The following is a 16,587-nucleotide window of genomic DNA, read 5'->3' on the forward strand; positions in this document are numbered from 1 at the left end:
TACTTAACTGGATATTCTTTTAGACTACTTATGCTGCTACTGGTACTTAACAGATTTCAGTTTTTAGGCTTAACTAGACCTATAAAACTTACTGTTGCCGCTGCTTGTACTTGTACTCGAGTAGACTTGCATGACTTCTACTTGAGTACCAACGATGACTACTTTGACCACCTCTGTCCCTACTGAAAGTAACCATGACCTGACCAATTATCAACCAAACTCTCGCATTCCTCCGCATGCATATGGATTTGTGTTGATTTTTCTGTTTGTTCATTCGCTAGTATTATGTGAGTGGTCTCTGTCGTTAGTACGATGGAGTTTCTCTGTACACTCTGCTTTATGAATTAAACTGATATTATCTAGTCTAAACGGATATCAGACCGTGGATAAAACGTTACAGATTTATACGTTTATCACGAGCGACATCTCACAACACGCCACAATGAGGTCACATCCTACGTGCGACACTGGCGGGAACTCCCACCATCACCTTCGTAGAGGTTACAACAAATCGATTCCCGAATCTATCAAATGAAGGATGCGATAACGTCAGAGATGTTATCTGGTGCGTGTGAATGCGAAAGAACGCTGGTTTCAAAGAATCGAATATGAAAAGAGAATATCAATCGTCAGCAAACGGGTTTCACACCCTAACACATATGTTGAACCGGCTACCAGGCAAACATGTTTTCACAAAATTGCGCAATGCAATAAATATGAGACCAATCTAAATAAAGCAGGCTATTAGTAATTGGTATTCCAATGGCTTAACGACGTCTCAGAGGTTGTATCCCGATTATTACTGTTGTTTCAGGTTGTCGAACGCTGCCGGGAGCAACGTGTCACTGCTTAATGTCATGATGAACGGTCTTTATTCGAAAATGATATATTTTTATGAGTTTAACTGTATACACGCGAGGATTCCAATTCTGAACCGACTCCAGGTCATCCCTGATTCATCGCAGAGACAACAGATTTCTCGTCGTCAGGAGATGCCATTCGTTCTTTCAATTATGTACATTGGGGTTCACTTTTGTCAAATTCCGCCAACCCATGTTATGCAAACAGAAAGAGTTCGTGTATCATCTAGAACTGGGCATTGAGCCTAAGGCTAAGCCATCTGTACGCCAATATTATTCGAATTTTTACGTTCTTGACGCCATAGTTGGTGATACGACTGTTGACATACAAAGTTCTTTTCAATTCTCGATACACTGCATTTGCTGACGATTAATCCTGAAGAGCGTCAGCCGGGAATTTTCCGGATGGTTTCAATGTGAATACACCATCCAATACTATTAAACAACAACCACCTTTCTGTTGCGAGAGAAGCGATGAACTGTGAGAAGTGACAAAAAGTAAAAGTCATTCTTGAAAGCTGCTGAATTCCTTAATTCCCTGGTAAAGCTGAATTATATCGAGAGACATATTTATCCCCTGATCGTGTAGTAGCGGGACTCTTGAACGTAAATCTGGAAAACGAAGAATGGTAGCGTTACGGGAAACTACTGATCCCACGCCAGTTTCGGGAAATGCACCCGAACGGGAAATTGCAACCCTTGGGAATTCTCGATGTGTTTTTCTGTTGCTGTAACGTATTCCTCTTGCGTCAACTGTCGTTAATTTCCTTTTATTGGACGAACGGAACGTGATTTTTTATACGGTCAACACCATTCTTCTGGTTTGCCTTACTGATAACGGCTATCAAGGGTAGATTGAAATCGGATATCCACTTCAATCTGTGTTTTCTGACTGATTCTTGGATCCAGCAGCAATGATGCTAGTAGAGGAAGTAAACTATTGGGTTTCTTCCACTTTCACAATAAGACGTTTCGTTCTATTTATGTCCCTGGCAGACATACCACACACCAGATGTAATACCGCTTGAGTTTTCTCCGACACGCTATAGTATCGATCATTTCATTCTTCGCCGCAGAACAAAGCAGCAAACCGGACGTGATGGGAACTGGCCTGTGTCAACCTAGTGAACTGTACTTTCCCTTTCGACCCTTAATCTGAATCGAGTATATAAAACAATAGGGCCTGAATCCCTATATTTGTGTGCATAATATATTTATAGTTCATATCCTGGCTGTTGGTGCGGTATATTTGCGCAAAGCAAATTCGTTTCTTTTTTGTTCGTGAAAATTACGAAACAACATACCAAGTTACTTGCGAGGTACCAGTTCCTAATACTCCTTCGTTTCACGAACGTATGTACATTTCATTATTTAATAATATTTTGTATTCATGTTGACATTGAAAGCAGTGGGGAACGGCGTGGCAAAATACTGAAAAATGTGGCTTCTTGAAACTGGATCCAAATCCGAACTGAATTGAAGTCCCGCATCTACATTATAATCAATACAATCGTAAGTCAGTGTCACTTCGGCATTTCCCTTTCAGATACAGTTTAAAAATTCGAAGCTTCATCTTGGAAATTTTCATCGTATAGTTTGTACGAAACGAAACGGTGTGATACTAATTGTTTAATTACAAGCTGGCTACTAAATATTGGAAACAGAATTAGCATTTCAAAAGGACAAGATTTATATTTCGAACGCCAACCTTAACTGCGTACGCCACTGCACACAACCAGTGGTGGTGCTACGATTGGGGGCGCTGGGCGAGACTTCCGCGGTGATACGATTGTTGATATACAATGTTCTTTATTATTCTCTACTAGTTGCTGACGATTACCCCTGACGAGTGTCAGCCGAAAATATTCGGGTTCATTACAATATGAATATACTATTCAATTGTAAACACTGAAAAATGTTTCAAGCGACTTTTAAAAACTAAATGTTTAAGCCACTAATAGAGAATAGGCTACAGGACAGTCAATGAAATGTTTTCAAACGAATGGCCTACTCAGAGCTGCGTAAGGCAAACGAAATGTAATTGGTAGGGATGGTGTGAACGTGAGATACACATTCGCGTTCTGTGAGTGAACCTCCGAAATTGAGAGGTTCACGTTCACAAACGAACCTTGGTAGGTTCTGCACTGTGAACCTTTTCATGCGCTACCATTTTACGCGTCGTTATAACATCTTTAGTTGCAAATATTTGTATTTAAACTTTCCACCACTCTAGGCACGAAGCTGGAAGCATGAAAAAAATCAACACCAAACGGGCATGCTACTTGCCAATCTCAGAAATTTCACTTGCTTCGTTACATATTTTTGCTCGAAGAATCCAACTATCTGTTTGTGAATATTTAGTGACTCGCCCTAATGTGAGCTTGACCCACAATCACACAACATCAATAGCGAAATACAAAACATATATAGGTGTCAGCGAATGATGCTTATTCAACCAATCAATGAAATTCATTTCATTGTCTGATGTAAAAAATGTAGCAGACGTATGGGGTCAATCTCAATTTCATATGTTTAATGTATCATAAAAAAAACAAATCCGTGCGATTGGGGCGCTGGTTACTGATGTGTAACTTGTTAAAGTAATGTCGGTAGCAAGTACAGAAACCAGTTTTACATTCTGCATAATATCAAAGTAGCAATACTCACACGTCGAATACGTTGTTCGGTCTGGCCTAGACCGTTAAGGCATAAGCTTATATTCTCTTGCAATTGCAAGTATCCTCGTCGAAATTGTCGGCAAAGCGACAGAAGATATTGATTTAATGGGATTATTATATCATTTGCCCAAGTTGATATATTTGGCGACGTTTAATACGTCAATATGTATTTCAGCATTGTGGCATAATGTGGCACGAGTCGTCGCTAGGTATCGTGTACATTAATATAGGTTAGCACTTCACTGTAATGTAGGGTCGGAATTAGTAATATGACGCCACGCGACGTCATGAGGTTGACATTCGCGTTCACGCGAACATGAACCTTTCACACCATCCCCAGTAGTTGGTAGGGCGTCAGCGATAAGAATGATACCGATCAGACAGGGGGTGATTACTTCATGAATGTAATCGATTGCGATTACGATTACATCTGAATCACGCGATTACGATTACGATTACGATTGCAGCAAAATCAGGAAGTAGTCGATTACGATTACGATTACATTGGAAAAGTAATCACGATTACCCACGATTACATTTATTTTGCATCGTAGTAGTTATATTGGAAGACAATACATGGATTGAGCTGAAAAGGCCTCATGATATAACAAATGCCTTTACAAAAGATGGGACATTTCCTTGTTACGTTATAATGTACCCATTGCCCATTTTATAGAGGACGCTTTATCGCACAAAACGTTTTGCATTCTTGCCAAGTCCATAACTGCCGCACCCCAAATTCTCCAATAGGGTGGGGAGCGTGGTTGGAGGGTACTCAAAAGTATTTCGTCAAACATCATAACTTATAAATTATTTTCGAGAGATTTCATTAACTTGGAAATTCTCTTTGACCTTTGCGATTTAAATGTTTCTAGATAGCTTGATTTCGAAATGCATACGTCTCCCCCTCAATAAATAAAGCATGTATAATTCATAGTACACTGTAAATCTAAAAGGTGGAAAAAATGGTTGGAAAATGGAGAAAGATACTTCCCCTCCAATTATCCACCGTATCTCCACCAGATATGGAGGAATTTAGAGGGTAGAAAGAGGGAGGAATCAATAGTCTACCATATTTGGTGGAAAACAATTATTGACATGGTGGAAATCAGAAATGACTCTTCGCAAACTGTCGTATTGCCCGATTAAAACATGACAGTCGATACTGGCTTATAGTTAATAACGTCATCAGACATGAATTTCGAGTCGAGTGTTGTTTTTTCACTCAATATAAAGTCATAGTCGCATACATTTTGGAATATTGATAAAATAATAAATATTTCATTTACAAGTGGTTAAGCCAGTAGAGGGATTAGTAAATTTGAAAATATCTGAATACTATTAATGGATTGTGATAATAATTTCGAGATCCTGCACGACCGTAGCATATCCAAAACCTTTAACGTATATTCTTAATGCCAATATCCTCACCAATGAACCGTGACCGGCGGTAATTCAGCATCCGGGACTCTGGCAATTTCGAATGCACGGGGAATCGGGGATACGCGCTCTCCGTTGTCAGTCGATCTGAGTTAGTCGGTCGACAGAGAAAGGTATTTATATTCATTGATTGTGAGTTGATCACAATATGATTATTGTTGATTTTAGTTCATAAGTAATGTCATTTGCTTAATCGATTTCATATTAAGTACCGGTATCGCTCGTGACTAAAAATACATTGAACTTGTCATAAGCAGTTACCAGTAGGCTGATGAGAGATGAGAATGATGCATCTGATGACCCGATACTGTTTTTCTGCTGTTATCTTGCTTGGTGGGAAGGTAATTCAAGTAAGCCAACTGGTGATTATAATGCCAGGAATTAGGTAGGAAAAGTACATTTTCATATTCATGCATAACATAGATAGAGCTATTGGGTACCGGTATTCAAACTGGTTCTGTATTTAGTTTTACCATTATGCAGTAGCTGCATATTTATAATTTGGATTTTCATTGTTTGAATGAAAGGAACTCTTCTGATATCTTTCTGGCGTCACAATTTTTGTAAATGTGAGAATTTACTATGAATATATTCAGTATAATTCTGCCAATACTAAACGACATGTCACGGTCTCGGACAATGCATAACTTGTCTTCAGTCCCGCTCAGTCCGACGTTTAGTATTACAATTTCTGCGGTTAATCCTTTATAGTGTTAGACTGTCATTCAGCGCAATAACTGATACCAGTGCGTTTTAGTTGCGAATTGAACGGTAAAATCTAAAATGTATGACTTAACAGCACATCATTAGAGATATTACTATGAATGTGTTGAAATGTCCTATCCTTGCATGCATAAACCAATACTTGGACAGGAAGTCTCTATTGGCTCATGTTCGGCGCTGCCACTATATATGTACAAACTTAGAGTGTAAAATCGCTCCATGCAAATATGTTGCTGCTTCTTATCATGCTTATAGAATGCACCTTTCGAGGAAACACAGTGAAAGCTCTATGCCATCCAATGCAGAGACAGTAGTACTGATAGTAGAAGACAATGACTCATTTCGCCTTTCTTTTCTAGACAATTTCACAGTCACATTGTGGAAAACTCTTGGGTGAAATATTTGCTTTCTCCCGGCGATGAAAAATCATTTGTACCTTTAGATGCGTACGCAGTCGATGACCACCATCATGTCCGTTTAGATCACTTGGTGTGAGATGTAATTGAAAACTAATTGTAATTTGTAATTTCAGTCCTAAATAATTATGAGACTTTTAGTTACATTCAATACCAACAACAAGATCATTAATGTGTGCAGAAAAGAAGATATACCATCATCTGTTGCACTGAAATTTGATTTGGCGCCGGAACTCTTGAATATTCAGTGTTATGATAAGGAGTTTACTGATTGGGTTGATCTGTCTGATGCTGATGTAAAAGACAATGATCGGATTAGAGTTCTTGTTACGGGTAAGTTTAGGCTTGGTTTCAGTTATCAATTTTTTCACCTCTATACCCCATTTTCCTAGAAAATGAACAAAGCGTTTGCGATAGCAGCATCACTAGCGACTCCCTAACTGTGGATTCATCTGAACGTAATGTGATGGGTGATTCATCTGAATCTATTGTGACGAATGATTCAGTTAAATCATTACTTTCACGTTCATACCAACGATGGCCTGTGGCCTACGACATCCCAACCTTTCCTCAATACCTGGTGCAACGCATCAAAAACCTAGTATCTGGGAGCGCTGGCAATATTGTGATTCCATCAAGACTGAGAAAAGAGATCAGGACAATTCTCTTTCAAGATCTTTTGCGATATTCCTTGTAAGTATAATTCTATTCAATTCTATCCATCGCATTTTGTTTCAAAGCTCGCGCACACATTTTGTTATTTGGATATATATCAGGTAACCAATGTTCCCTCTGAGCTGCGCACGTGCGCAAATGAGCAGTGCTGAAACGGTCTCTGCGCGCAGAAAATCGAAGCATGCGCAGTGCGCACAAAATATCCGACGTGATGTTTTTTTAGTCGTTGCGCACTGTTGTCCAATGGACCACGCAGGCGCGCAGACTCGTGAAAAATTAGATGGAACATTGCCAGGGCCAAATAGTGTTATCACTGAAGTCTGAAACCGAGGTACAGGTGCGGCTCGCAAAGGTAAATATCGCGTTCCGTGAAGAAATGAGAATTTACAATCACGTGCTCCTCACGGAAGAGATTTTTTATTATGGTTTCGTTCGCGTGAGCGATATAGATAGCATTTTAATAGCGCATTCTTTTATGGGAATGGCGAAATAACATATGGTTTAACAAAGTTGTAAATAACAATGGGCTAGCTCAAAGTTGATCTGCGATAAACCAACGAATACTCTTCTCCGCGTGGCATGAAAATTGCGTAAGATTTACTCGGGACCCTAACCCGCCAATTGGAGGGCCGAGCTCGAAGGGGTCCAAAATAATTTCGTTGAATAACATGAATCATGGTGTATTTTTTTGGAATTTTTCCGGAATTTTTTTCGCGCTATGCGCGTTTTAATATTGTACGATATTTTGATTATTGGGTACCCTTTCCCAACAGAAAATGCGCATGATTTATAGAAATAGGCAGTAGGGCGTCGCCCATCACGGCACCATGACGCTCCGAGACATATGAAGTTGAAGGATATGTTTGCAGGTAACTATATGACGATCTATCTAACAGGTACCCCACTGCGCATCAGTATCGAGAAGTATGCGTGGCATTATTAAGAAACTATCCGGTTTTGAAAGACAATAACGAAGAAAATTCCAGCTATGTAAGTCAGCTGCATGTAGCTGTAGTCCTGGGCAAGTGGGCAATGGGCATAATACACTAAGGGGACGCCAAATATCCATAGTAAACTGTTCTGGCCCATTACCGGTGAATTCCGGACAAATATATGTTTTCGTATCAGCGTATTATACGCACCAGAATCGACGGCTGCCAACACATACTAATTGAATTACGTGTTGACGGCAGCACAAATTTCCTTCTACGGCCGCAGGTTGGCCACCCCTGAGCTAGAATTATTTCCAGCTCCGGGCGCATGCCGTAATCTTATCAATAGAAATCGACTGTCTACCAAATGCCCAATAGTTTAAAATTCGATATTGTTGTCCTCGATACGAGTACGTCTAGCAATCAAGATTATCGGAATGTGGAAGGTTCCCTGTTCAAACAAATCGAATAATTTCAGAGTTTGTGTCACCCATAATCTTGTGATGCATCAATATTTGACAATGGCATGGCATACTGCGCGTTAATAACGAAAATAACACTCGTGCGGAACACTGCAATCACAGTTATTGAATTGCAACTGAATATTTGAGTTAAAATGGTCATTTCAAATGACGTTTCCGACCGGGGAATTCGAACCCCGAAAACCCTATGGTTACGCGCCTGGCACACACGTGTAGGCTATCGAAAATGAAGACGTCTCTAATGAAGTCGCTTCGATTCGCCTAATTACTAATTACTGGTCACAAATCACTTGGGTGTTTGAGCATTTTGTACGAGGTGGCCACCACCTCGCCAATATGGCCCCATTTTGCCAAGTATCAGGACTAATACTCGAAATAACTATTCTTCAAAGTTGCATTGAAAAATTGATTCGCATGGAGTCATTTAACGTATTTAAAAAAATAAGACTTGAGTCAAGTTGAGTGACCCAAAAATCGCGACTCGAGTCCATGCAATGGAACCACATCAAAACAGCCCTCAAAGTCTGAAAATCGGCATTGTTCCGTTTCATTGTTATGTTCATTGTGTCGTGGCGCTGCCATTGTTGAAACAATGCCGATTTTTAGACTTTGCGGGCTGTTTAGGGGTTTTTCCTTGCTTTTAGTATTAGTACTCTCTGCAGAGTTGAGTTCAACAATATTTGCAATTTCTTTAGGGCTCGTGGCATATTGCCTTGAGGCAGAAGTTCAAGGACTATCGAAGACATTTGGAAGCTGAATTGGTGAATCAGATGAAGCAGAAGTATGGTACAAAACGAAAGAATGTTGTTAAGGAAGAAGAAGAAGCCAGCAGCTCAAGATGCAAAAGAGCCAGGGTTGTAAGTCCAGTTAATTTTTATCTTGGTTTTGAGATGAGCTAATTAAACTCTAATTTTTCAGGATAATTTCTGTCCGGATTTTGTTGAAGATCAACACAGCATTGATAATCTCATAAAAGATATGCAACAAGAAGTAAAGAAGTTGGAACCAAACCAAGTCACGCTCCTAGACCGAATGAAGAGGACCCATCAACACCGCAGAAATCAGATTTTAGAAGGGGCTCAGTTATCGGATATACTCCTGATTTATCCAGCACTATGGGATGCTCAATGGGTAGGTACAATAGTCTATAGGATAAATTGTCATTGCCACAGGTGTATCATATCTTATGTATATTAAGATGTTGAAAGAGGCTGAAACCTTGATTGGGTTTGATATTTTGAAGCGCACAACACAGAGCCGCTACAATATAGCTCAGGCCAAGATAAAGTGGCCTAAAGTTCCCGAAACTATTCAAGGATTACTAGGTGAGAGTATTATTTCATGACATTGTGTGGCATTGCAAATTTTCCGCTAACAACTTTTTTCGAATGAATTCAAGTGCAGTGGCTCTCTAACTTCTGCCGTTGCGATGCAATTGTAGAAACTTGTTTGACTTGCGCCGCACCAATAATCGTGGCTTTCACAATAACATAGTGTCGTACCAGCCAGTTGCAGTTGGATTCATTTCCGAAAATTACACGCGTTCAAAATAAATATCGGAATGCTAGAAGTGATCATCGAGGGTTCTAATAACCTGTGTCTGCTTTATAGGTGATGGAGTGGTGGATTGGCGTGCTGGTATACCAACCATGTTTGGAGAAGGATACGACAATTTTCTTCATATTGGAGAGGTAAGCTATTCGTAGATAGATGGTGTATAATATGCTTTGTTAAAACTAAACAGTTAGTTGTTGATGGTCAACTAGCTAACGTTTTTTGATTAGTTGTAGTTCTAATTGCTGATTTTGAAAATTCAGTAGTTGTAGTTCTAGTTGCGGATTTTGAAAATTCAGTAGTTGTAGATAGTTGCTGATATTGAAAATTCAGTAGTTGTAGTTCTAGTTGCTGATTTTGAAAATTCAGTAGTTGTAGTTCGAGTTGCTGATTTTGAAAATTCAGTAGTTGTAGTTCTAGTTGCTGATATTGAAAATTTAGTAGTTGTAGTTCTCGTTGCGAATTTTGAAAATTCAGTAGTTGTAGTTAGTTGCTGATATTGAAAATTCAGTAGTTGTAGTTCTAGTTACTGATTTTGAAAATTCAGTAGATGTAGTTCTAGTTGCTGATTTTGAAAATTCAGTAGTTGTAGTTCTAGGTGCTGATTTTGAAAATTCAGCAGTTGTAGTTCTAGTTGCGGATTTTGAAAATTCAATACTTTGTACAAGTCTGGTTTCTACGTCGCCATCTTATCCGCGTAAGCGGTGTCTTACAAGAATCCTAGAAGTGGGCCGTGCTACAAATCGGCAAATACGGATTAAAAAATGAGGAACACCTGCCTGTTGTAAATGACCATAATGGTAAACCAGTGTTTCATAATCAAGTCAATCCATATTTCTTATATACCTTACAACTTCTAGCAATAGAAAGTGGCAAGTTTCAGTAGACCTGGTCCAGGCGTCGCGCATAGCTTAAGTAACGGATTGGGGCTCATGAGATTGAAATATACTTCATCGCAGCAGACTGACTGGTGACAAGATATTTTTAAAAGCATAAATCAAATAAGCAACATTTTGTGACACAAATTCATGTTTATAACTTGTGCAGTGGTAATATGAATTGTCCTGTGTGCTAAGCCTATCTCGATATCATAATGATCTGAAGTCAGAAGATTACATAGTAATATATCTTTCAGGTTTCTATCTCTCCATATCCAACGCTGGTCTACAATTCGCAATGGAGCCTGCACTTGGATGGAATCGTCTTCTCAAAAAACATTGAAAGTTTTGATGAAGTACTTGCTCTTCTGATCGCAGCTCATTGGATATTTAACATCAAATTTCAGAAAAATATCAAGCACACTCTCACCTTCATTTCGTCCTACCTGCTAAAGCTGCCTGGCGTAGAGCTGACAAATCCTGTTGTGAGGGCTACCAATATGTTGCCATAAACAATGGAACTGTCATCATAGTTATGTAGGGTTACCATACGGAGGCTCAAGAGGGTCATTCGAAGTCGATTGTCAGTGCCGACTTTTTATTTTGATCAACACCACTAAATTTAAGTAAAAATATGGTAATTCTGGAGTCGTCACTTTCATTCAACACCAAAAGTTTTCCAGCATAAAATGAGCAAAATTGGCTGTCAACTAACTAACAAAATCAACTAACTTTCCTGAATTGGTAAAATTGTCCTCCTTTTTCGATTCCGTAATATGGTAACCCTATAGTAATGACTGTTCGAATACGCTTAATAAAATGCCAAACTTGTATGTTTTTAATTGGATTTGTATTCAGCAGTATTGCATAAAGCAAAGATGTGTGGCAGCTGACAGATAGGTTGGGGTGGAAGGTATGTCCCCCATATAGGGTGGAGGGTATTACCCCATATAGGGCGGAAGGTAGTCCCCCATATAGGGTGGAGGGTATTCCTCCATATAGGGTGGAAGGTAATCCTTATATAGGGGGAGGGTATTTCCCCATATAGGGTGGAAAGTATTTCCACCATGATGGGGGGTGGAGTTGCATTCCACCAGAAATGGTCAAAATGGTGAACCACTTTCAATGGAGGAAATCTCCACCTTTTAGATTTACAGTGATTAGGCATCTACGTGCCAGTCAATACCGCTCCTCGACACATCAAAATACATATGCAGTTTCGGCGAACATGAGACTCTACGAAGTGTGCTACTAAAGAAAGACTTTTGCCGAAACTTAGGGTAGGTGTCCATTGTCAATAGCCGCGTTGGGTGGGCGTGACTAACAGTCCATTTCTTTCAATCTGAGCCCACGATGCAAATGGCACCCGGGCACCCACAGAGCATTAGACATGACAATTTGTGTGTGCGTCTCACGCAAGTTATTCTTTTAGTCTGCTATGTTCGGGCCACTACAATCAATATCTTTTGGCTATATAACAGACCGGAGGTCACGAATTAACAACATATAATAAAGTAATTATTGCAAGATACCAGATGTTATACTTATGAATTACGCGCCCCTGCTCTTCTGGTAAATCTGGCCATCGGGCGCTGAGATAGGATTAAAAATGCAATATAATGCAATCACCAATATTATTGATTAAATTATATCTTCAACTTCAAAATTGACTACTCTATGGGGGCCCAAGACCAATGTTTGGGTGGGGGAAACTTTTGCTGTTTTGATCCTGATTCTAGCTACAACCCACGCTAACATGGTATATAAGCCGATGGCTATGGCAGCAGGTCCAAATGTTCAGTAAAGAATTGTGAAATAGCGATTGGCGCCCGTTTTGAGTAGAATAATATGAGAATAAGAGAAAGTGAACATAAAATTTTGCCTTCAACTTAATGCAGATAATGTAATGCAAGCTGCCATTACGAAAACGGCAAAACAACGGCTCAGTTATGATATATATCAGCAGCTGTTGATTTTAATGCTTCGTTGTGGAAACCGTAATATTTCATTTGATGAGTACAAAATTTCAAACGTTTGTCTGGTGTACGTTCGTACCATATAGGCCTACTTCTCGCCAAGCAGCAACGGTGAAACTGCATTTAACTGCAGAATTAGAACTATTACATTCCATAGTTTAGCTAAGCAGAACCAAACATCAATACAAAAGTTGCTATTTTAACTTAGGCAGAGAGGTGATTAATAATCCTGTCGCGAGGTAGTGGTGTCTGAAATGTATTGATAACCCGATATACAGCACGGTGGGTTTTCTTACAATCACACTAATGTACATCGAATATCTATTTACTATGTGTGGACACTTGTCCCGCAAAGACGAGCAAAGCTAATAGGCTACCTCTGACGTAATAATGAGGAGTGGCATTTGAAAATCAGACGTTTGTGCTCACAATAACTGGTATAATACCTCTTCCTTGTTCACGAGGGTTCAGTTTATGTCACAGTCCTTGTACAAATAAAAAGTGATCGTTCTTTCACAAAGAAATCGATTAAATATGGGAAGTAGTCGAGAACGATTACGATTACTTCGGAATTTTTTCGAATGTAATCGATTGTAATCGATCGGCTGTAATCGTCTTTATCGATTACGATTACTAATCGCGATTATCCCATGTCTGATACCGATAAACAATGTTCCCTCTAAGCTGCGCACATGAGCACATGCGCAATGCTGACACGGTCTCTGCGCACCGAAAATCTAAGTTGCGCGCAAAAAATCCGAAGTGATGACCTTTTTTTTAGTCGTTACGCACTGTTGTCTGAGGGTCTGCGCAGCGCAGCATTTCATCGAGAGAGAATAAGCTGATATGAATGGGCTTATGGCCTTACCGTGGAATGGCCCAAACAATGCAAAGAGCGAGACACTTAGAAAACGGCTTAGGGCAGTGGGTCTCAAGCTTGGAGCGCGGAGCTGTGGTCCACTGAAATTTTTTCGCGCAGTGCGCGATTTGGCTCTTATTCATAGGTATTGCTCTATGGATAGTCCGGAATTCATTATGGAATTCTCTCATCAACAGTCATAAGCTTCCATGCCATCAAACTATTCGTTCGGATTCCTATCATTCTGGTTGCATTTTGTGATATGGCCAAAAGGGGGCGCGACATTTTTCAGTATCAAAAAGGGGGCGTATCTAAAAATGTGTGAGAACCACTGGCTTAGAGTTTCCACCCACAATATCAAGCTTTACGTGGAGTTGGTGTGAGATGGTAAATCGCGTCAGGCACGGAAAAAATTTCTGTTTATCGGAGCTTGACGCCTCCCAAGGGGGGCTCGCCTCCCCGTTCGAGAGCCTCTGGTTTAGCCTATATTGTAATTCACCAAGTTTTCTGTTGCTAGTGAAGTTGGGAAACTGTATAGCATGGCCGAATTATCTAGTTAACGAGGCACGCATAGAACACCGATGTGAATGGGCTAATTATTTTATGTTGTGATTGTCATTTGTTGAAATTGTAATTAGGAAATTTTTTTATCAAATTACAATTACACAAAATAGATATGCTTCATTTACAATTAAAATTACAATTACATGAAAAAATCTGATAATTACATCAGCTCAATTACAAATTACAATTGATCCAATACAGCTGCACGCAACCTACCACCACACCAGTCGCAATTCGACTACTGACCAGACCTAATTACCCGTAACCAGTTATTGCCAGGACGGGCGTGTCATCACTAGAGGGAATATTTTTTACATAAAAAACGGAAGATTTTGACCTAAAAATCAAAATTTTGACAATATTCTACCTCAAAACACCTAATTTTGACCAAATTTTGACTTCATGCATGTAAATTAGGTGTTTTCCCCATAATTCGTCAGTTGTACTATACTTATCTTCATTTCTGGTTGCTACTGTCTGTTTGACTTTAAAACTGACGAATGTATACATGAAAATTTTTATTTTTACGACATATGAACTTATAAATAATTCCAGTAGTTACATCACGCCTTATGGTAGAAATAATTAACATGTGTTGCAGTGCAACGATATATACTTTCCTGCATCATCGGGTAGAAAATATACGTCCTTACTAGGTAGCTTGCCAATAATGGAAAAAGAACGTTCAACGGCAGCAGTTGTTGGCTGGCAACACTGACGTTTTGCGTACCCTGTTGGTGACACACCGTGTTGCTTCATTCTGACCATGTTCTCCACATCATAATCTTTCATCGTGCGCTTCTTGATATGAGAACCAATGCCCACGCACTCTTGCTTCAGTTAGGATATCGCGGTATACGTTGAGCATAACACGATGTTAACCTATTTGTTTCATTTGACCGTTTATGATTCACAATGAGCAGGCATGGGCCGTCTACAACGGCAGGCCAATGAAAATGAATGATAAGTTCATCAATAGCTTTTATATAGGTTATGGTTCATCGACAGTGCAAACATCTACGACACATACGAAAGGCAGGTTGCAAAATATATTTGATTTAGTAAACAATTTTGACAAAATTTTGACTTATTGTGACATGTAAATAAAATCGCCGTAGTCATCACAAATCACATGTATGAGTTAACTGTGTGTCTTGGCCTCCAGTGAACGCTGGAGACTGGGAATACGGGTTAACAATCACTGATCTACATCTACTGGAGTAGGAACTCGAGAAAATGCATTCATTTACATTTATTTGCGTATTACGCAACTTTAAGAATCACCTCGCCCAGTTACATCCGTCCAGCGCGGGGAAACATCTCCATACAAACCCATACGTCTTTGGTCTGACCCGGGCGGAAGTCGAACCCGATACTGTAGCCGCAAAATACAATCGAAATGAATTTGCATTGAATTTAAGATTGCGTATTCAAACATTATACGTGATATGCAAATTTCGAATATACATGTACGTTTACTCAGCGGTACTGGAAGTATATATCGACAATGCAAAGTAAACATGTGAGTTTACGTGCACCTATAATGATAATAAGCAACAACAAAGTATTATCCTCTGCTGGTACCAAATACTGATGACTGGTTATCATACAGGGATTCAATATCGTGGACAGGAAGACTGGCTCAGTTTATCTGAAGTGGGTGGTTTTTCAGGAGATGATATTACGAGGAAATCATGTGGGATGCTCATTGTTTGTTACGTCGCTGAAATCAGCAATAAGCGTTTTACGACCTCCGCAATATTGTTTACCGATTCCTCGAACCCAGCTATATTCCCCTGCTTGTATGTAAAGTATATTTTATAATTTAGAGGTAATTCCTAGATCATATGGTAGTCATCCGAGCGAATGAATCACGAAAATCTAACATAGCATATGTTATTTATACGTATGCACAATTACAAGACGCGAAAAGTCTGAATTGAATAGTACTATGAATAGACACTTCTGTTTAGTAATGCAGTTCGATGCACTATACTCGTAAATGCTTATATTTGGCTTCCATAATGGATATGGAGTAGGAGCATCAATTTAGAAAACACAGTATAGAGAAGAGACATAAGACGACATCCCATAAACCTACTATTATTTATTACCTCAAAACTATACCGCTGGTTTTCTCACAAATATGCGGGAAGCTGATGTCGAATGAAACTAAACGGTTGAGTGAATAAACGGAAATTTACATGCAGAGCTATTGTTCATTAGAACAAACTACCGCTTTCTGGGGAATTTACGCGGAAAGATATCCACATTAATTGGCAAAATACGGGAAGGATACCGAGTTCAGTAGGTTCAGTAAGGAGACATGTATTGTTTACATGTAATAATACACCCCAATATGACCTTCAACAACAGGGATCATATCGGCTATCCAGTATGGCTGGTAACACAGAACAGTCTCCATCCGTTGCCAATGCGATACTCTTTACCGTTTAAAAAGACGACAATTATCACATCGTCGTCATAAAATCGCCCTCGTTTGACAGACTACTGATTTCGTGTTGCTTTCCTGGCTAAAATTATTGTTCC

At 39.5% G+C, this 16,587-nt stretch overlaps 2 protein-coding genes across 5 annotated transcripts in view; both read left to right on the plus strand.

Annotated features, from left to right (window-relative positions):
* LOC145435743 (armadillo repeat-containing protein 1-like) overlaps window positions 1-16,587 on the plus strand; it is a 391,422-nt gene that overhangs the window by 121,373 nt on the left and 253,462 nt on the right. The window lies entirely within an intron of this gene.
* Window positions 5,327-11,791, plus strand: LOC145448150 (sterile alpha motif domain-containing protein 3-like). The gene is made up of 8 exons (XM_080326481.1): window positions 5,327-6,450; window positions 6,510-6,810; window positions 7,689-7,782; window positions 8,902-9,063; window positions 9,125-9,337; window positions 9,405-9,531; window positions 9,818-9,897; window positions 10,896-11,791. Exons 1-8 carry the CDS (start codon window positions 6,246-6,248, stop codon window positions 11,148-11,150), a joined length of 1,437 nt encoding a protein of 478 aa, XP_080182607.1. The 5' UTR covers window positions 5,327-6,245; the 3' UTR covers window positions 11,151-11,791.

This window comes from Botryllus schlosseri, chromosome 1, assembly GCF_051294905.1.
Source record: "Botryllus schlosseri isolate E-star chromosome 1, Bs_hap1, whole genome shotgun sequence".
NCBI classification, from domain to species: domain Eukaryota; kingdom Metazoa; phylum Chordata; class Ascidiacea; order Stolidobranchia; family Styelidae; genus Botryllus; species Botryllus schlosseri.